Here is a 22,075-nt window from a genome sequence, read left to right as displayed (position 1 = left end):
ACCACAAACTTACACAATACCCTGAAATAAAATCAAATGAATAAAAGAATTATGTATAAGTTGCAACATTATAAAGCCCTAGTGGAGAAAATAAGCAAGAAAATCTCAGATATTCCAAGCAGCAATATTTTCATTGATATGCCCCTAAAGCAAGGGACAGAAAAGAAAGAATAAACAAGTGGGACTTTATCAAAATATAAAGCTTCTGCATGGCCAAAAACATATCAGCAGAATGAAAAGGGAAGCAAATGTATGGGAAAATATATTTGCATTAATACCTCAGGCAAGGGTTTGACCTCCAAAATACATAAAGAACTCCCATGACTCTACTCCAGGAAGACAAACAACCTAATTGAAAAATATTCAAAGTCCTGAACAGATTCTTCTCCAATGAGGACACACAGAGGGCCCAGATACATATGAAAGGATGGTCAGCATCACCAGCCATCAGGGCAATTCCAAATAAATTCACAATGAGATATCAATTCGCACTGGTGAGAATGGCCATCATTAGCAAATAAACAAACAAAAAGTGCTGTGAGGATGTGGAAAAAAAAGAATACACCTTTGGTGAGAATTCATCCTGATGGGTCACTGTGGAAAACTATAGAATTTTCTCAGAAATGTAAAAATTGAACTTTCTTTTGACCCAGCAATTCCACTGCTGGGATTATAACCTAAGAATCCTGAAACAGCTATTTAAATGTACCTATGAACCCCAATATTCACAGAAGCACAATTTACAATAGCCAAGTTTTAGAAGCAACCTAAGTTCCCATCAGTAAATGAGTGGATCAAAAATTGTGGTACATATACACAATGGAATACTACACAGCAGAAAGAAAGAAGGAGCTCCTACCCTTTGCAACAGCATGGATGGAACTAGAGAGCATTATGCTAGGTAAAATAAGCCAGGCAATGAAGAAGAAATGCCATATGATCTCACCTATAAGTGGAACCTAATCAACAAAACAAACAAGCAAGTGAAACTGAGACATCGAAATGAAGAACAAACTAATAGTAACCAGTGGGGATGTCAGAGGGGCTAATGGGGGAAAAGAGGTGACAGGTCATTAAGGAACATATTTAAAGAACACATAAGTACGAAACCAAAGGGGAATAGTATTGAGAATGAGAGGGAGGGATCAATGTTGTGGTGGGAGGGTCATGGCGGAGGAAAATGGAGACAACTGTACTTGAACAACAATACAAAACGTTAACAATAATTTAAAAATAAAAGCAGAAAAATATTTTTAATACTGTAAAGACAGAATTCTCAAAGACCACTTAACTGAAGTTTATCTAAGTGAGAAGTTTCAGAGAAATATTGGGAAGCACATATGATAGCAGATCTTGAAAGGGTTGGCTGTGCACTGAAATCAGGTGGTGTCCTCTGTCCCAATCTAAGCCAAAGTGTCTAACTGTCTATGGGTTACAACCCCTCCAAATAATAGAGCTTTGGAACAGGAAAAGACACTTGTACTCCTGATTGTCATAGCAACTTCTTGTATTTGGACTTTGAAATAGGAAAAGTCTAACTTCTATTTCTGGTTGTTACAGGGAATTCTTGTGTTGGAGATATGCTTAAGGAATAATGGTGCTTACTTCTTCAGGTCACCTGCTCACTGACAAAACTAAGCTGCATTGAACACTTCAGAAAGGAGATGAAGCTGAGCTGCCCTGAGGGGAAATGACTGACATATGCAAATGCTTTAACCTCACTGTGAATGACAAGGAGGAAACAAAATGGAAGAGTTAGGACTTGTGGTTTCCCTGAGCCATAGAAACATCTGGCAAGGGTCACTGAGTTGACTCCAAAAGAGTATTCAATGGCCTACAGACTAGAGCCTGAAAATGGAATGGTTAGAAATGTCATTCTACAGCTAGAACCCAGGAATTAACAGAGATGAGGACAATTTCAGGTAGGATTTGTAGAAGATTCTGAGATTCTAAATGGGCTAGAATTTAGGAGGCACTAGGGTTCTTGAATTTCAGAAGTGGTACTAAATGACCTATCTTGAGGGACATCTGATATCAATTGAGTGACTGATTTGGATCTCACTGCAAACAACATGATACTAACTCTTCCTTTCCTAACTATTAACAATGACTAGAAGAATGAATTTTCCATTTCATAGAATTCCCTGGTATTTAACAGTTTTTAGTTTAATAAGTTTCTCAGTGGTGTGTGTGAGAGAGTGAGAAAGAAACAGGGAGAAGATAGGCCCTAGTGATCAGCCTCTTCCTTGACATGCTATGACTGTTCTTTCAGGACTTGTCAAAACCTGTATAGTAATAACTACTTTTAAGATTTATTTTCCTTTTCATGTTGAGATAGCTTTAATTATCATTGTAAATGTGAAAATTTCAAGCCTTTAGGTCTGCAGACAAAAGAAAAGAGGTAGCCTCAAAAATACTTTTAGTGGCTGGTAAACAAGCATCTCTTTTGTGTTGCAATTTGCAAATGTAAACTGGTGATTTTTTAAAAAGCTGTGATTAGAATGTGCAGCTTTTAGACTAACAATTAGCTAAAAATTTCCTTGAAAATGGTGGAGACCTGATGGAAAAAAAAAAAAACTAGCTCAAAGTCCCAAATGATAAATTTATAGTTTTTCCCTTTTGTGTTCCAAAAATAGATTTTAAAAGTTTTGTTTGTTAATGAAACAGAAGAGAGAACTCTATGTTTGTGTTGTTCACCATATTTATAATAGTAAAAAGTGGGCAAAAAATGTAATGTAGAGCAAAATGTTTGAGATAAATTATTGTGGATCCATATGATAAAATATTATTGAAAAATTTTAATGGCACGGAACTATAATGGTAAATTGGGGTACAAATTACAGACAACATGACAACTTTTTAATTCTATGTGTGCCAGGGAGTGTCTCCAGATGGGGTTATAGTCCAGATAGGGGATTTTAACTTCTTTTCCATCTGCGTGTTCTACACTCATTACATATTTTTTATAATTAAAAAGTTTATTTTAACAGGCATCTGAATTTTACAAACTTCAGCTCAAACCTATCAAATGTAGATTACATGGCATCAAGAGGAAATTACCAACTTTAAAAAGCAGTGCAGAAGAGTCTAGCCAAGATGGAGGCATAGGTAGAAATACTTTGCTTCCTCACACTATCAAAAGAAAGATAATAACCAATTTAAAAACAATAAACAGCCCTGGCTGGTGTGGCTCAGTGAATTGAGTGCCATCCTGTGAACCAAAGGGTCACTGGTTCAATTCCCAGTCATGGCAAATGCTTAGGTTGCTGGCCAGGTCAGGTCCCTGGGGCATGAGAGAGGCAACCACGCATTAATGTTTCTCTTCCTCTCTTTCTCCCTCCATTCCTGTCTAAAATAAATTAAAAAGAAAACAATAAACAACCAGAAGTGCCAGAAAATCAAACTGCACGGAACACTGACAGCCAAGGAGTTAAAGAAACATTCACCCATATTGGTAGGACATGGGGAGTTAGGAGATGGATGGCGGGGCAGAGAAGATGCACAGAAAGGCGAGGTGGGACTGGCTGCATGGGAAACTGAAGACTCAAAACTAGCTGTCAAATACTGCAGGGGTTGTGACAGCAGGAGAAATTCCCAGTCTCACAGGAAAGTTCTTTGGAAAGCGGGACTAGAACAGAGCTAGCAAGTGGCATTGTTCCCTCTTTGACCCCTCCCCCTCCCCCACAGACAGTGCCCCAACACAGCAAAGAAGGTTGCTCTGCTCTGGCAAATACCTAAGGCTCTGCCCTCTTACAACATAACAGGTATGCCAAGATGAAGAAATATGGTCCAAATGAAAGAACAGATCAAAACTCCAGAAAAAGAGCTAAGCAAAGAAGAGACAGACAACCTATCTGTGCAGACTTGAAAACACTGGTAATCAGGATGCTCACAGAACTAATTGATCTCAGTCAAAAAATGAAGAAAGAAATGAAGGCTACCCAAAGTGAAATAAAGCAAAATATACAGGAACCCGCAGTGAAGGGAAGGAGACCGGGACTCAAATCAATGATTTGGAACAAAAAGAAGAAATAAATATCCAACAAGAATAGAATGAAGAAAAAAGAATTCAAACAAATGAGGAAAGGCTTAGAAACTTAAGGGATAACTTTAAGCACTCTAACATCTGAATCATAGCGGTTCCAGAAGGAGAAAAAAAAACAAGAAATTGAAAACTTACTTGAACAAATAAGGAAGGAAAACTTCCCTTATCTGGTGAAGGAAATAGACTTCCAGAAATTCCAGGAAGTCCAGAGAGTCCCAAAGAAGTCAGACCCAAGAAGGAACCCACAAGGGCACATCATAATTAAGCTACCCAAGATTAAAGATAAAGATAGAATCTTAAAAACAGCAAGAGGAAAGGAGAGAGTTACCTACAAAGGAGTGCCAATAAGACTATCAGCTGATTTCCCAAAAGAAACTTTACAGGCAAAAAGGGGCTGGAAGGAAGTATTCCATGTCATGAAAGCCAAGGACCTACATCCAAGATTACTCTATCCATCAAAGCAATTATTTATTTATTTATTTATTTATTTATTTATTTTTAAAGATTTTATTTATTTATTTTCAGAGAGGGAAGGGAGGGAGAGAGAGAGAGAGAGAGAAACATCAATGTGCGGTTGCTGGGGGCCGTGGCCTGCAACCCAGGCATGTGCCCTGACTGGGAATCGAACCTGCGATGCTTTGGTTCACAGCCCGCGCTCAATCCACTGAGCTATGCCAGCCAGGGCCAAAGCAATCATTTATAATGGAAGGGAAGATAAAGTGCTTCCCAGATAAGGTCAAGCTAAAGGAGTTCATCATCACCAAACCCTTATTATATGAAATGTTAAAGGGAATTACCCAAGAAATAGAAGACAAAAAAACTATGAACAATAAAATGAAAACAAACTCATAACTACCAACAACTGAACCTAAAAAACAAAAACAAAAACTAAGCAGACAAGTAGAACAGGAACAGAACCGTAAAAATGGAGATCACATGGAGGGTAATCAGTGGGGAGCAGGGAAGAATTGGGGGGAAGGTACAGGGAACAAGAATCATAATTTGTAGGCATAAAATAGACTGGGGAAAGTTAAGAATAGTATAGGAAGCAGAGAAGCCAAAAAACGTATGTACAACCCACGGACATGAACTAAGGAGGGGAATGTTGTAGGGCAGGCAGAGTAGGGTAGAAGAGGAAAAAGGGGAGAAAAAATTTGCAAAAACTGTAAAAAGCATAATAAAAATAAATAAATAAATCTACAAAAAAGGCAATGCAGAAGTTAGCCTCCCTAATGGCCAGCTTCCTGAGTAACAACTTCTTCATGTAATTATAGTCAATGAAATGGCTTTTGTCATCAAAGAAACTCACTGAAAACAATGACAATGAGTGACTTGTGCTTTCAAAATGAAAATTCAGTTTCTCTTCCCCACCAGATTCTTGTCTGTTCCTGAAGTAAGTACTATTAAGCCTTTGTTGTGTGTACCCTTCCAGGAATTTTCTATGACTAATGATTTTTGAACTTAACCGAGGTAAGGTAGTAAAAGAAATGAAAACCATGTGTTCTGTTATCCTTCCTCATTAATGTTAATTTATATTGCAAACTGAAATATAACCAAGATAAATTTGACCTTCAGTGATTTCCTTACTGATAGAGTGATGGGGATCCATATTTATAATTCTATATGCTCTTTCCATATTTCTACACCCAATTTCATTTGGACATAATGAGAAAAGCTAAGACCTGTTGTGTTGGTTATTGTTAAATATATTGCAGACAGATATGCCATGCTATTAACATGCATTTTAATGTGTCAAATAATGATCTGTTTATGCATAGAATTCTATGCTCCTGGTAACTGCTTTTAGGAAACTGCATAAAAAATTTTCAAGTGTGGTAATGGCTAATGCAAAAGGTGTTTAACAGTGTCTCTATTAACAACCTATTGTTGGAGTTTAGAGGCAAACTTTTCCCATTTAGGATACTGAATGCAGAAAATAATTTTAATTTTGTTTTTACACAAAATTAATTAAAAAATAACTGCTGAGCAACATTCTGGAGAATGGCTCATAAAGATGAACAGAAAATACTGATGCCTAAGTTTGTGGTATTAGAAGTATCTATAACCAATTCCTCTTTACCCATGATATATGATACAAAAATGATGTATTTTTATATAATCAATGATTTTTCCCTAGTCTTATATTTTCATCTGCTTAATTGTCATTTATAATTGGATATCTTGCTGTTTTCATACCCATGATCAACATATCTACAGACAAACTTGCTATATTTACTACTTAGCTTTCCTGCTCATCTTGTCTTTGTATTATTAATGGGTCTATGATCCAAGGCTCACTTACTCTGAGAATCACAGAGTCAAAACAGAGTTTAGTTGCCATCTAGTCCCTTTGTCTTCATCTGCAGAAAAGGAAACTGATGCCTCAGAAAAAAAAGAAGGCATAATAATTCACAGCTCCCAGTTTTATGGAGAAGTCAGAGCTGGAAGTCCCAGTTATCCATTCCTCTAACCTCTCCACTCCTGATTCACCTTTCCACAGGGTGTCTTGTTTTCTCTATCTTTGCCACCATGACTTAGGGCCTCATCATCTGTAAATGGTCTGTGGAAATGATCTATAATTGGCTTTTCTTTCTCAAGTTTCTTTTTGCCATGATCTTTCCTTTTCTTTGCTGTGACTGTCTACTTTTTAAAATGCTAGTTTACACTGGGCTAGAAGTTAAGAAATCTGAGCTGTATTCCTGAACTCACTATATGACTTGAGTTTTTGATATTTTAGTTTACTCGAATGTAAAATGCAATTCTTTTTTTGTTTGTTCAAATACAGTTGTCTCGATTTTCCCACCACCACTGCCCCCAGCCTACCCATCCTTACCTCCCACCCTCGATCCTACCCGCTTTTGACTTTGTCTATGTGTAGTTAATGCATGTTCCTTGGTGACCCCTCCCCCTCTTTTCCACATTATTCCCCTCTCCCCTCCTCTCTGGTTATTGTCAGTTTGTTCTTTATTTCAATGTCTCTGATTATATTTTACTTCCTTGTTTGTTTTGTTGATTAAATTCCACTTATAGGTGAGATTATAAAATACAACTCTTAACTGGAGTTGTATTACCACCTATAGGAATGTTTGGAAATACTTGGAACTATTTTTGTTCCATTGTGTTTGTTTTCATAGCAATTGATGAGATAGGGGCATTCCTGACATTTAATGGCTAAATCCAGAAAAAAAAAGGCCCTGCAATATCATGGGACAATTCCACACATTAGAGAATTCTCCCAAATGCCAAGTCTTCCTTTATTGTGAAACAATGGTTAAATTGATCTCTCAAGCTCTTTTTTTACACAAAAATCATCATATTATTTCTTGAAAATTTATTCAATAGACTCAAAAGAGTCCCAACTCTTCCTTGTGGCTTTCAATGCTTACAAAAACCAAGATAAAGAGCAAGTTGTATCTCTACAGACATTTCCCCTTTTTTTTTTCTTGCATTTATTGGTGTGACATTGGTTCACAAAACCATACAGGTTTCAAGTGTACAACTGAACAAAACATCATCTGCACTACACTGTATGCCTATCACACCCTAAAAAGTTTCATTCCACCCACATTTCCCCCACATTTGCCATCCTGCACCTACCCACCAACTGTCTTTCTCTCTAGCTAAGATAACACTGTTCTTTTATATATAGAGAGAGAGACAGGTCTTCCTGTGTCTCCCTTCTTTAGTCTTTGTGATATATATACATGTGTGTGTGTGTGTGTGTGTGTGTGTATATATATATAAAATTAGATTATATATATTAGGTTGTTATATATATATCAACATTCTAATTCTAATTTTATTCTAATACTCTTGTTTTGAATATATAAAACTTGTATATATAACATATGTGTGTATATATTGTATATACAATATATATAATATATAATTATAATTTGCTTAATCCATTCACCTTCTTTCTTCTAGCCACCCCCCCCTTCAACCCTCTCCCTTCTGACAGCTGTTAGTACAGGCCTTTCTCAATGCTACCTCTGCTCCTTTGTTTATGTCATGTTCTCTGTTGGGTTGTCCTTCCTCTTTCTTTGAACCTAGCTAAATTTTATCAACTGTTCTAAGTCTAGTAAGTAAATAAAATTCCTTATTTTGAAAGACACCTTTCCTTGGCCTCTTTTGAAGTTCTCTGGCAATTGTCCTAATATCTCTTCTGACACTCATTCAAATTCTAATATCTCTGGTTACTTAACTCTGTGTGCATTTTTATGGCTTTACAAATAAAATACACTCTCCTCCAGGACAGTATACTTCTTTGCATTGTACAGTGCTTCTTGAATAAAATCACATCACTGCAAACACATTAACATTTTCTACTGCCCCCTCCCTTTATTTTTTCAGAACAGGACACAGGTATGGTATTTTTTATTTTTAATGATATTTTATATTATTAATTGAAGTTTTTACAGACATTATTAGATTAAAATTACTGTTTTATTTAATAAAAGAAAATATCAATCTGTAAGAATAATAATATGCCACCTGCTTGATTAACAGTTGGATATTGTGGCTTTATGTAGGGGTCCGTTGATAATACCAAGGTCTTCCTGTCTCTTCATTCTTTAGTCTCTGTGCTCTCTTGCAGTAGGAAGAACCAAAAATTTGTTTTAAAAGAGGCTAGGTCTTTGTTTGATCTGATATTCTGCCTCTGAATCAGATATCTTTTGCCTCTCAGGGTTTCTCTCTATTGCTTTTCTTAGTTTCCCCTTGTGTCAGTGCAAAGCTACTATCACAGAGTGGATGAACAGAGGGATAAGAGTGGTTCAAAAATCTGATGAGCAGAATAAATCAGACAGTGGATAAATTGGGAAGAATAGAGATGGCTGATGCAATTTTATGCCCATTCAGCTTTATACGTTAAATCTGTCTTGGCTGATGCAAGTGGCATTTTTCATTAATGTTGATATTCAATCAAACTGTGCTTGGGTTATTTAATCAAGTCAAGTGAATGTATAAATGTTTTGAAACAGATACTCATAACCTTAAACTTATTTTTCATAGAAAATTGAATATATATATATATATATATATATATATATAAATTTCTTATAAGTGTAAGAAATCTATCTGATTGGGGGTTCATTTTACATTGAGTAATATATGTTTTTATTTTATTGACTGTGAATCTGTCTGCTGTGCTCAGTTTCTTTTTATCATATGCAGTTATCTTACAATAATACTGAAATTGCCTTAAAATATTAAAGACCTTGGACATTTCAAATAAACTAAAATGATATATTCCATTGACTTCCCATAAAGATCATGATGTAGGTAAAAATATCTTGCCTCCTTGCACAACCACATCAAAATTACAACTAAACTATAGAACAACTATCACTCACAGCCATCAGAAATCAAGTTGAATGGAAGTCTGATAACTACCAAATTAAGTTAACCACATCCATCCAGACTGGTAGGAGAGGCAAAGATGTTGGACAAGCTGGTCCGACATTCATGTGGATAAAATTTACAAGGAATATCTTGTGAGAGAGGAGTCCTAGCCCCACACCAGGTCTCAGAGCTCAGGATTCCAGTGTCAGTAAGCTAAGTTCCCATAATGTCTGGTTGCAAAAACCAGTGGGGATTGACTCAGTGCAAGAAAGTTCTGAAGTCTCAAGCAGTTCCTTTTTAAGAACCCACGTGCTGACTTACTCAGACTCACTCCTTCTGAGCTCCATCACTGAGGTAGTAGCTTGAAAGACACCAGTAGCATACAAGGAGAAACTAAGTGTCTGGCATCAAGGCGAGAACTGGGGGGCAGCTTTCTCCCAGACGGAAAGGTGGGCAGAGGTCATTGTCTCTTTTCTGAACCTTCCCCGACAAAGCCACAGAGCCAGTAAGTAGGTGCTCTATCTAAGACTCCATCAACCTGGCTAATACTATTTGCCCCACCCTGGAGATCCCTTGAGACTCCATCTCAACCAGCTTATGGCCCACTCAAGCTGTTAACAATGGCTTTTCCATATGAATGGCTGGTCTGGGCTCATGTTTCACAACTTCCTAAACCCTCTCAAACAAGCAAGAGACAGCATCAGTGAGTTCCCAGCCCCCATAACTCTTTCTAAGTGGTCTCAGATCTGGCACTAGCAGCAGCCAGACTAGATTCATAACTTGGCTTCAACTAGGAATCTCCAAGCCAAGTAGAAGTACCAGCCATCCCAGGCTGCTTTATAGCTCATACAGGGTGGCCTTGGGCAGAATCCAGGTCAGGGCTGACCTTTGCCTGAAACACCCAGAAAACTCTTGGGTTTCCAGAGCTTGTGCATCCAGTAGACAGCTACAGACCATGTCAGAGCACCACCACCCTGTCCCTGCACAGAAGATCCTTCATAGAAGGAGGAGGTTGGTGGTCAGTAGTCACAAATAGTCCTTGTAGCTGACTGATATGGGTAAATCCTTCTCATTTACCTGATAAAAACAATCAAGGCTGTACTCAGCCCAAACAAAAGGTGCACCTCATGTACCCAGGTTGAGTGATAAGAGAAGCCCTGCCAATAGACCCCATAAGACATCTATTACATTAGGTCATGCTACCAAGACAAGAGTCATAGCAGCTCTACCTAATACACAGAAACAAACACAGGGAAGCTACCAAAACGTGAAGACAAAGACTCATGGCCCAAATGAAAGAACACATCAAAACTTCAGAAAAAAGAACTAAACAAAATGGAGATAAGCAATATATCAGATGAAGAGCTCAAAAAATTGGTTATAAGTATGCTCAAGGAACTTAGTGAGGACCTCAACATCATAAAAAAGATACAGTCAGAAACTAAAGATACACTAATTGAAATAAAGAAAAATTTACAGGGACATAACAGTAGAATGGATAAAGCTGAGCATCAGATAAAAAATGTGGAACATGTGGAAACAAAAAACACCCAATCAGATCAACAAGAAGAGAAAAGAATACCCCCTCAAAATGGGGATAGTGTATGCAGCCTCTGGGACAACTTCAAATATTCCAACATTAACTTCATAAGGTGCCAGAAGGAGAAGAGAAGCAGCAAGAAACTGGCAATCTATTTGAAAAAAATAATGAAAGAAAACTTCCCTAATTTAGTGGAGAAAATAGACATGCAAGTTCAGGGAGCACAGAATATCCTAAACAAGGTACATGCAAAGAAGCCCACTCTAAAACACATCATAATGACAATGCCAAAGGTTAGAGATAATGATAATCTTAAAAACAGCCACAGATGAATTACTTAGTTACCTATAGGAGAGTTCCCATAAGACTATCAGCTGATTTATCAAAAGAAACTTTGCAGACTAGAGGGGCAAGAAATATTCAAAGTCATGAAAAGCAGAAATCTATAGCCAAGATTGCTTGACTCAGCAAAGATATCATTTAAAATTAAAGGGCAGATAAAGAGCTTCCCAGACAAGAAAAAAACAAAGGAGTTCATCATTAGCAAACCATTATTATATAAAATGTTAAAGGGACTTATTTAAGAAAAAAAAGGAAATCAAAATATGACTAATAAAATGAAAATATTTATCTACCTATCTACAAATGGACCTAACAAATGAACATAAAAAACAAAACAAGCAAAAAAAAAAAAAGAACAGAGACAGAACTGTGGTTATGGAGGACACTCTGATGGTTGGTTGCCAGATGGCAGGGGTGTGTGAGTGAATGGGTGAAGAGGTGAGGGGATTAAGAAGTACAAATAGGTAGTTACAGAATAGTCATGGGGATGCAAAGTATAGTATAGGAAATGGAATAGCCAAAGAACTTATATGCATGACCTGTGGACATGAACAATGGGTGGTAATTGTCTGAGGGAGTTGGGGGGCTGTGTGAAGGGGGACGAAGGTGGAAAAATTGGGGCAATTGTAACAACACAATCAATAAAATGTCATAAAAATAAAAAGATCAATCAAGATAAATAAATAATAATTATCTAGAAATTAATAAATAAAATCACATATTTCAAGCTGGTGCAGGATTTTGAATTTGTATACTACTATCTCAAGGCAACATGTATAGTACTTTCTTTTTTTAAGATTTTGGTTATTTATTTGAGGGGAAGGGAGGGAGAAAGAGAGGAGAGAAACATCAGTATGAAAGATGTTTCCTTTCACATATCCCTAAATGGGGACTTGGCCTGTAACCCATGCATGTTCCATGACTGGGAATAGAACTGGTGACCTTTTTGGTTCACAGGCCAGAACTCAGTCCACTGAGCCACACCAGCCAGGAAAAGTACTTTCTGAAGTGTTATAAAAGTGCAACTAGACAAGGGGGCTTTATATATTAACCTGGGAAGATGGAAAATTGCACTTTGTAGCCTGTGAATTTGTTTCCTACCGAGTGTCTGGTATCAAGAGGATCCTGACACCCACATAACACTTGCAGATGTGTAATATTCCCTTTCAGCTTGGTCACATACACATTTTATGTATATGCAGAAAAAGTTAACGTATTTTCAGTATTATCCTAAAGCAATAATACCTAAGAAGACCCCATGAGAAAAAATCAATTTATCACACTGGCATTAAAACATAAATACCCTTGCTTAGATATACTTGCGTCTCTCAGAGTACATAGATAATTCATCTGAAGTGTAGTAAAGAATTTTTTGTACACTAGACTTTGTTTAAAACAAGCACTGGTACACCAACAATGGATTCTTCCTTTGAGACTTATGTCTGCTATCTGGAGGCTTTTAGGTAAATTTTAACTTTCCCTGTTTCTCCTAAGGTGTACACTGTGATTCTCCCCAGAATGACTATATGAAGAGGCCAAATACATACTTCTTTTCTTACTAAACCACTTTTTTAATATTTTTGCCTCACTAATAATCCACTTTTAAAAGCTGTTTTATGGGAAATGGTTCTCAGTCCTCTCATCTCTTAAGATCCTGGTGGTTTTTAAAGATAAGATGCTGGAGATTCTTGGAAAATGTAAAAAAAGATTTACTCATAATATTCACAGGAACTGATTGAAAATAAAAAAGAACTGTTTTGAGTTTTGGTTCGAGAGTGGACAAAAAAGAGTATGGGATATAGACACAGTATTTCAGAAAAGCAATGAATTTGAGCTTAAGAAATGTGGCAGCTTTTCATGGTTCAGTAGCAGGTAACCACAAGTAATAAAACAAGATATAAACCAGAAAAGCATGTTGTAGGATGGGAACAGAGTAGTTTTGGTGCCTAGTTGATTTCTTCAGTTTTTAATCCATGTATACATTGTAAAAGTCTTCTCCAGGATCTATGGAGAGGTATAAGTTTAAAGTCAGGCATATGCTGCATAGCAGTTCCATCATCTATTAAGAATACACACATGACCAGTATTTTATGAAGCACCATTCCAGCTACAAAGGTAGGAATCTCATTGCATTGCCTTTTACACTTCCCTTAAATTGGGCAATTTTCAGCAGAGGTGACTGTGTAGGACAAAAATAGAAGGCAGAAGTAAGACAATCTGAAGATGGGTCTAGAAAGTGAAATGAGTGTCTTCTAGTCATCACTTATGTTACAGAGAAGTATGGGATATGGTTCAGCTTCCTGAATAACAGGAAACCCTAGATCTCAGCCACTAAGAAATAGTTCTTACTCCACAAGAATAGGCAGGGCCTGTAGATCTGTGAACTGTGAGTAGAGGAAATGGGTGGTGTTACCTCTCCAGCACTGTAACTTCGGAGCCTCTGAAGGTGCTGTCGGTGGGTCAGATGATTGGGAAGACGACCATTCTGAAGAGGGATTCGGGGGTCAATGAAAGTGGTAGCTCGACTATTGTGGTCCACGAAAAAAGACTGCAGACAGACCAGTAAAAGAAAACACATTGTGAGAATGAACCAGAATGAAGTGAATCATATGAGGGGCACAGGTATCATGCTTATTTCTGTCTCTCTTTTTTATATACTCAAAATTAGATGGAAAACTGGGGCACTGTGCACCTGTTTGCTCAGTAGTTGAATGAAGCAATCACAGTCACTAACACCTTATATTGTGGAGTTATAGAGTAGTAATCATAACACTTTATTTAATGTGCAAAATAAGATAGAGTCTTTGATGGATAAATAATAATGATGTTTAATAAAGTCTAAAGAATTTTATTTATTGTGTTTTTTAATGGTTATAGAATTACCAGTCTCATTGAGAATAAAATTTAGAGAATAAATAGTAAAACAAAAGTAACCAATATCATTCCAAATATCATAATCTAAAGGCAATCAACAATATATTCTTGTGATTTTTCATTTTTCTTTTCCTATGCAAATGTAAAAGTACACAAATATATACATAGCTTTCCATCTCAACATCTACAATTTTGTTATAAAATTTTGCCTATTATTTTATGAGCATTTCAATAATTTATTATTCTTTTAACACTGAATTTTAAAAAGCATATAGTATTCAGTTTGATGGGTGAATAATGATTACATTCAATACTTTAAAAATACAAATGGAATACTTCACAAATCTAGAAAAAAAATACAAAAATTTAAGTGCAACAACGAAAGACCATGAATAGCCTCAGCAATCTTGGGAAAGAAGAGTAAAGTTGGAAGTATCGTACTAGCTGATATTAGACTATACTTCAAGATTATAGAAATCAAAGAGCATGGTACCATCATAAAAACACACACATAGATACATGGAAGAGAATAAAGAGCCCAGAAATAAACCCACACCTATACAGCCATTTTGCGTATGGCAAAAGAGGCAAAAATATACAATAAAGATAGTCTCTGCAATAAATGGTGTTGAGAAAATTTTACATACTTTAAATACTTGAAAAAATAAAACTAGACCACCTAATAAATTCAAAATGGATTAAAGGCTTAAATATGAGACTTGTAAACATAAAACTCCTATATCAAAACATAGGCAGTACAATCTCTGACACATGTTTTAGCATTATTTTTTCTTATATACCTCCTTGGGCATTGAGAAAAGAAAATAAATAAACAAATGGGACTATATCAAACTAAAAGTTTTTGTGCAGCCAAGGAAACAATAAACAAAATAAAAAACAGCCAAAATCTTCATAAATATATGAATGGATTTTAAAAAGCCATTGTACGTTTATACAATGGGATACTACTTGGCCATAAAAAAAGAAGGAAATCTTACCTTTACAACATCATGTATGGACTTGGAGAGCATTATGCTAAGTGGACAAACCAGACAAAGACAAGTCCCATATGATTCCACTCATATGTGGAGTCTAATGAACAAAACAAACAAACAAACAAGCAAAATAGTGACAGACTCACAGAGCTAGGTAACAGGGTGGAGGGATTAAGCCAAAAATTAAAAAAGGAGAAAAAAAGTAAAAAAAAAAAAACAGGAGAAGTGGTTAAAATAGGGGGGAAACCCCTACTAAATGGGAGAAGATATTTGCCAATGATACATCTGATAAAGGGTTAATGTCCAAAATTTATAAAGAACACACACAACACAACAACAAAAATTACTAAAAAAATCCACTTAAAAATTGACAGAGGACCTCAGTCAATCCACTTCTCAAAGAGGACATACAGATGACCAATAGATGTATGAACAAATGCTTAACATCACTAATCATTTGAGTAATGGAAAATAGAACCACAATAAAATACTATCTTACAAATATCAGAATGGTTATTATCAATAAATTCACAGATGACATGTGGTTAGGATGTGGAGAAAAAGGAAGCCTCATATACTGTTGGTGAGCATACAGACAGGTGCAGCCACTATGGATGGATGTTTCCTCAGTATGGATGTTTCTTAAAAATTAGAATGGAACTGCCAACATAGAAGATGGCAGTGGAGGAGGTAGAAGGTATGCTTACCCCCTCCCATGATCAAACTAGAATTACAACTAAAATATAGAACAATCAACCTGGAAAAATATTTTAAGACTAACAGAACAGAAATCTTATAGCCAAGGATATTCAGAAGAAGCCACACAGAGACAGGTAGGAAGGGCAGAGACACAAAAAGGACTGGCACACTCCCATGGGCAGTGACTGATATTCTGGTGGGATATCTTAGTTTCTCAGGTTTTCCCTGAGAAGTGTGAGAATCTTAACTTCTTGCTTGGCTCCCCAGCCTAGAAAATCATAGTCAGGAAAAGGTGCCCACATAACATCTTGGCTATGAAAAGAAGTGGGGATTCTGTCCACCAGGCAGAGACACAAGAGCTTTATTAAAAGGCCAGTGCAAAAAACCTTGTTCACAGCCACTCACTCTGGCCTCTGGCAGAGAGAAGATGGAGTGAACTAAAATCATGTGAGAAGAGACTAGGGATTGTGCTCTGGAGAGAGAGTAGAAGGGACAGCTGCCTGGATCCCTGTGCTGAGTCCCTCCCCTATACCACAGATGCAATCTTTCTTGGTTGGAACACTCCCCTCCTTATGGCATCAACCTGGAAGAAGGTAAGAGTATTGCCCTCTGAACTCCATGTTGCTCCTCCCTATAGAGCTTGTGTCCTACTGAGGAGTTAGCTGTCTGTTCTGGAGTGAGCAGGTCTTTCCATTCTCAGCAGGGATCAGTGACTGACTTGTGAAGCTTTGCAGCAGCATCTGTAACAACCGTCTTTTCCATGAACATGGCTGGTTGTGTCTCTTCTGAATGAGGGATCTTCTAGCCCTACCCTCTGGCTCCTGGAAGCTCCATCCTTCTGTCTCCTGGTGGATTCACCATGCTGAGCTATAACTCTCAGAACAATCTGGATAGACTGAGTTGTGTAGCCCAAGGACTGGGGCCATTTTTTTCTCCCACTCCAGACTGGTGCAGAGCCTTCCCGTCATGCGGCCAAATATGCTGTTTGAGCCAGATAATCTCTGCTGACTGCACCCTGACAAGTTCCCCAAACCCCAAACCAGCACAAAGGATTGAAGGCACATGGTGGGTCAAGGGAGCTAGATTTTGTACACATTGTGACATTTGCTGAGTAGCCTCAGATCCAGCACTGACACTGAGTTTGAAACTGTAGCAAATTGGTGAACCCTAATCACCCCTACTGGGTGACTCACTGAGAATCTGTCATGTGACTCAACTATCACCAGAGGCTCATTCAGTGACTGAGACTAACAGGCAGAGGCAGGCAGGGTGAATTTCAGGGTGTCTTGGGATTTTCCTGACTAACTCCTGGGCTCCGTGCAGTGGAAACTGGACTTGGTGTACAGCTTTGTCATTTCTATACAATACATATCGGGGCCACACAGAGGCAGCCACAAAATGCGGGTCACTTTGTAGCTCCAAAAATTTGCCCATAGCCAGTCACAGGCAGCATGTGATATGGACATGCATCAGAGTCCCTCTGAAGAGGCTCCAAAATAGACATGCCCAATGTCCACCTTCAGATATCAGAGCAGAGTCCAGTTAGCTTGAAAAGTGGCATATCCAAAGGGAGATCATGGCAGGTACATGACTCTGCTGAGGCAAAATATGATCAGCACATGTGCAACAACTCATACACTACGGTTGGGATTGATCTTATAATCCAGCCAGCTTGAGGTTCTCCCAACACAAATGGGCCAATAGCATTCAAGACTCACTTATGACAGGATGGCTTACATAAACACAAGGACCATTCCTAGAGCACCCAGATCGGGTGGTCAACGATATTGTGCCAATGGAACCCACAGGACACCTACAACATAAGTCCATCTTACCAACACTATATGACAGAGCAGATCTACTTAATAAGGAGAAACAAACACAAAGAGAAAGTTAAACTAGGGAGACAAAGAAACGTGTCCCAAATGAAAGGAAAAAAGAAATCTCCAGGAAAAAGGCTACATAAAGTAGAGGGCAGCAATTTACCAGATATAGAATTAGTTCAAAAAAGTGGCTATAAAGATGCTGAAGGAACTTAATGAGAACTTTAACAGAATGAAAAAGGACTGAGAAACTATGAAAAACACAGTCATAAATAAAGAATATGTTTGTAGTGAATAATACACTAGAAATAATAAGTTGTAGGTTGGATGAAGCAGAGGAATAAATCAGTGATTTGGAAGACAAGGTAGCAGAAAACACCATTTAGAGGAAGAAAAAAATTTAAAAAAATGAGAGACTTCCAACCAAGATGGAGGCATAGGTAGAAACACTGTGACTCCTTGCACAATCCAAAGAAGGGCAACAAAAAAAAAATTTAAAAACAAAAAATAACCAGAACTGCCAGAAAATCTAATTGTATGTAAGTCCAACAACCAAGGAGTTAAAGAAGAAACATTCATCCAGACTGGTAGGAGTGGCAAATGGTAGAGGGGTAGGAGGGGAAGCTGAGGTAGAGAGAACTCTTGACAAGGTGGTGGCTGGAGTACTGGGGTGGGTGAGGCAACAGCTGGCCAAGCAGGCAGTCCAACAACTGTGTGCAGCTAAACCAGGAGGCACAACTGGGGAGTAAGATAGACCACACAACCCAGGGTCCCAGCACAGGGAAATAAAGCCTGAAAACCCCTGACTGAAAAGATCTGTGGGGTTGAGGCAGCAGGAGAAACTCTCAGCCTCCCAGGAGAGTCCACTGGAGAGACCCATAGGGTCCTAGAACATACACAAAACCACCTACCTGGGAATCAGCATCAGAAAGGCTGAATTTGCTGTGGGTAGTGGAGGAAGTGATTGAGAACCAGCTGAGAGCTGAGCAAGTAGAACTGTTCCTTCTCAGACCCCTCCCCCACTAACAGTGCCACAATGTAGCAATGGTAGTTGCCCTGCTCAGAAAATACCTAAGGCCCCACCTCTGACTATATAACAGGTGCAGATGAAAGAACAGATCAAAGCTCCAGAAAAAAGTACAACTACATGATGAAAAGATAGCCAAGCTATCAGAGGCACAGTTCAAAACTTTGGTAATCACAGTACTCACAGAAATGGCTGAGTATGGTAAAAAAAAAATAGAAGAAAAACTGAAAGCTATGAAAAGTGAAGTAAAAGAAAATATACAGGGAGCCAGCAGTGAAGGGAAGAAAACCAATACACATCACAGTTAAAATGGGTAAGATTAAAGACAAAGAGATAATCTTAAAAGCAGTAGTGGGGGGCTTTTTCTTAAAAGAAAAAGGCAGTTAGTGATTTACAAGAGAGCTCCCATAACATTGTAGGCTGACTTCTCAAAAGAAACATTTCAGGCCAGAAAAAATAGAAAAGAAAAAAACCTATAACCAAGACTACATTAATTTTCATTTAGAATGGAGGAGCAGATAAAATGCTTCCCAGATAAGGTCAAGTTAAAGGAGTTCATCAACACCAAGCCCTTATTATATGAAATGTTAAAGGGACTTATGTAAGAAAAAGAAGATACAAACATGAACAATAAAATGACAATAATCTCACAATTATCAACAAATGAACCTAAAAGAAAGGAAAAACAATGAAAACAAAAACTAAGCAAACAACTAGAACAGGAACAGAATCAGAGAAATGGACATCACATGGAAAGATTTCAGTGGGGAGGGGGAAGGGAGGAATAGGGGGAAATGTGTAGGGAAGAAGAAGCATAATTAGTAGACATAAAATAGATGGGGAGAGATAAAAAGTGGTACAGAAACAGAGAACTCAAAGAACTTATATGTACAATCTAGGGACATGAACTAAGGTAGGGGGGAATGCTGGAGGGTTGTGGGAGCAAGGTGGAGGGGGGAAAAAGGGGAAAATTGGGAAAACTGTAATAGCATAATCAATAAAAATACTTTAAAAAGGGAAGAAAAAAATTAAAATTTAAAAAAGAAATTCACTTTATTTGGGGAGAACAGACAAGTATATAGATAACACTGATAGAAAGCATTATTAAACATAATGGAATAAAAAACAACCCTGAATAGCTGCAGCAATTTTGAGAAAGAAGAACAAAGTAGGAGGGATCACAATACCTGATATCAAACTATACTACAAGGCTATTGTGATCAAAACAGTCTGGTACTGGCATAAGAACAGACACACAGACTAATGTAACAGAATAGAGAGACCAGAAATAAACCCATGACAATATGGTCAATTAATATTTTACAAAGTGGGCAGGGACATAAAATGCAGTAAAAATAGCCTCTTCAACAAGTGGTGTTGGGAGATATGGACAAGTACGTGCAAGAGCATGAAACTATACCACCAACTTAAACCATATTTCAAAATAAACTCAAGATGGATAAAAGACTTAAATATAAGTTGTGATAACATAAAAGTCCTAGAGGAGAACAGAGGAAATTTTCAGATACCCCACACAGCAGTATTTTCACCAATATGTCCCCTAGAGCAAGGGATATAAAGGAAAAAACTAAACAAATGTGACTACATGAAATTAAAAAGCTATTGCAGCATTATTGATAGCGACCAAGATATGGAAGCAACCCAGTGTCCAATGGTGGATGAGTGGATAAAGAAAGTGTTGGTGCATATGTATAGTAGAATACTACCCAGCCACAGGAAAAAGTGAAATCTTATGAACTGTGATAGCATAGATGAATCTAGAGGGTATTATACTGAGTGAAATAAGTCACAGAAAGACAAATAGCATATTATTTCACTTACGTGTGGAATCTAAAGAACGATATAAATGAACAACAAAAAAACAGAAATAGACTCAGATAAATGGAATAGACTGATGGTTGCTAGAGGGGAGAGGACTGGGGACTGGGTGAAAAAGGTGAAGGGACTGAGGAGTACAGATAGGCAGTTACAAAATAGTCATGCAGATGTAAAGTACAGAATAGGGAATATAATCAACAATACTATAATAACTGTATGGTGCCAGTTGAGTACTGGGAATATCAGGCGAACATTTTGTAAAGTATATGATTGTCTAACCACTATGCTGTACACCTGAAACCAATACAAAATAATATTAAATATAAAATATAATTGAAAAAATTAAAAAATAAAAAACATAGAAAAGAAAAAAAATACTACATTAATTTTCAAGACTACTATTTAAATTTGATGGCAAAATAAAGAACTTCCCACACAAGAAAAAAAGCTAAAAAAAGTATTGCAAATGAACCAGATTTAAAAGAAATGTTAAAGGGTGTTCTTTAAGAAAAAAATAAAAAATACAAATAGTTATAGAGACTATAATGGCAGTAATATGTACCTATCAATAATTGCTTTAAATGTAAGTGGCTTAAATGCTGCAATCAAAAGACATAGGGATGTTGAATGGATAAAGAAAAAAGACTCATATGTATGCTGTATAGAAGAGACTTACCTCAGAATAAAAGATACAAAGAGACTCAAAGTAAAGGGATGAAAAAAGATATATGATGCAAATGGAAATTTGAAAAAGCTGGAATAGCAATGATAATATGAGACAAAAAGGACTTTAAAAGAAAGGCTATTGTAAGAGACAAAGAAGGACACTATATAATGTTAAAGAAGCAATTAAATGAAAGGATATAACCCTTGTAAGCATTCATTCACCCAACATAGAAGCACCTAAATATATAAGCTAAATCTTAATGGGCAAAATGGGAGAGATTAACAGTAATACATTTATAGTAGGGGATTCTTAAATCACACTGACATCCATGGATAAATCATCCAGATACAATATCAACAAAGAAACAATGGTCTTAAATGGCATACTAGGTGAGATGGATTTAAGTAACATCTTCAAAGCATTTAATTCCAAAGCAGCAGAATATACATTGTTTCCAAGTGCACATGGAAGAATTTCCAGGATAGACCACATGCTAGCATGCAAAACAAGTCTAATAATTTCAAGAAAATTGAAATTATATCAAGAATCTTCTCTGACAATAATGATATGAAACTATAAATGAATCACAAAGAAATAAAAACTAAAAAAACTCACAAACACGTGAAGGTTAAGTAACATATTGCTAAAAAATGAAAGATAAGCAGTCAGATTAAGAAACAAATCAGACTTTCCCCTGCACCAAGATGGAACAACTAGCTGATCTTTTGAGGAACAGGGTGAACAGTCAATGGAATCCCACCTTATAGGAAGTTTGGAGGCCAAAATTGTAGAGGATTTTGAAAAACAGATGATAAGGGGATTGCATTGGGATGGTAAGGTCCCTGGGACCTGCATGGGACCCAAGGCTGTTATGGTCCCTG

General features: G+C 37.2%; 1 protein-coding gene across 1 annotated transcript in view; it reads right to left on the bottom strand.

The window, feature by feature from the left end:
- HECW1 (HECT, C2 and WW domain containing E3 ubiquitin protein ligase 1) overlaps positions 1–22,075 on the bottom strand; it is a 583,340-nt gene that overhangs the window by 152,077 nt on the left and 409,188 nt on the right. The window contains 1 exon segment of the mRNA XM_028525426.2: positions 13,684–13,818. Coding sequence (XP_028381227.1) covers positions 13,684–13,818 — 135 coding nt within the window.

This window comes from Phyllostomus discolor, chromosome 10 (assembly GCF_004126475.2).
Source record: "Phyllostomus discolor isolate MPI-MPIP mPhyDis1 chromosome 10, mPhyDis1.pri.v3, whole genome shotgun sequence".
In the NCBI taxonomy this organism is placed as follows: Eukaryota; Metazoa; Chordata; class Mammalia; order Chiroptera; family Phyllostomidae; genus Phyllostomus; species Phyllostomus discolor.
This window is presented reverse-complemented; position numbering and strand designations above follow the sequence as displayed.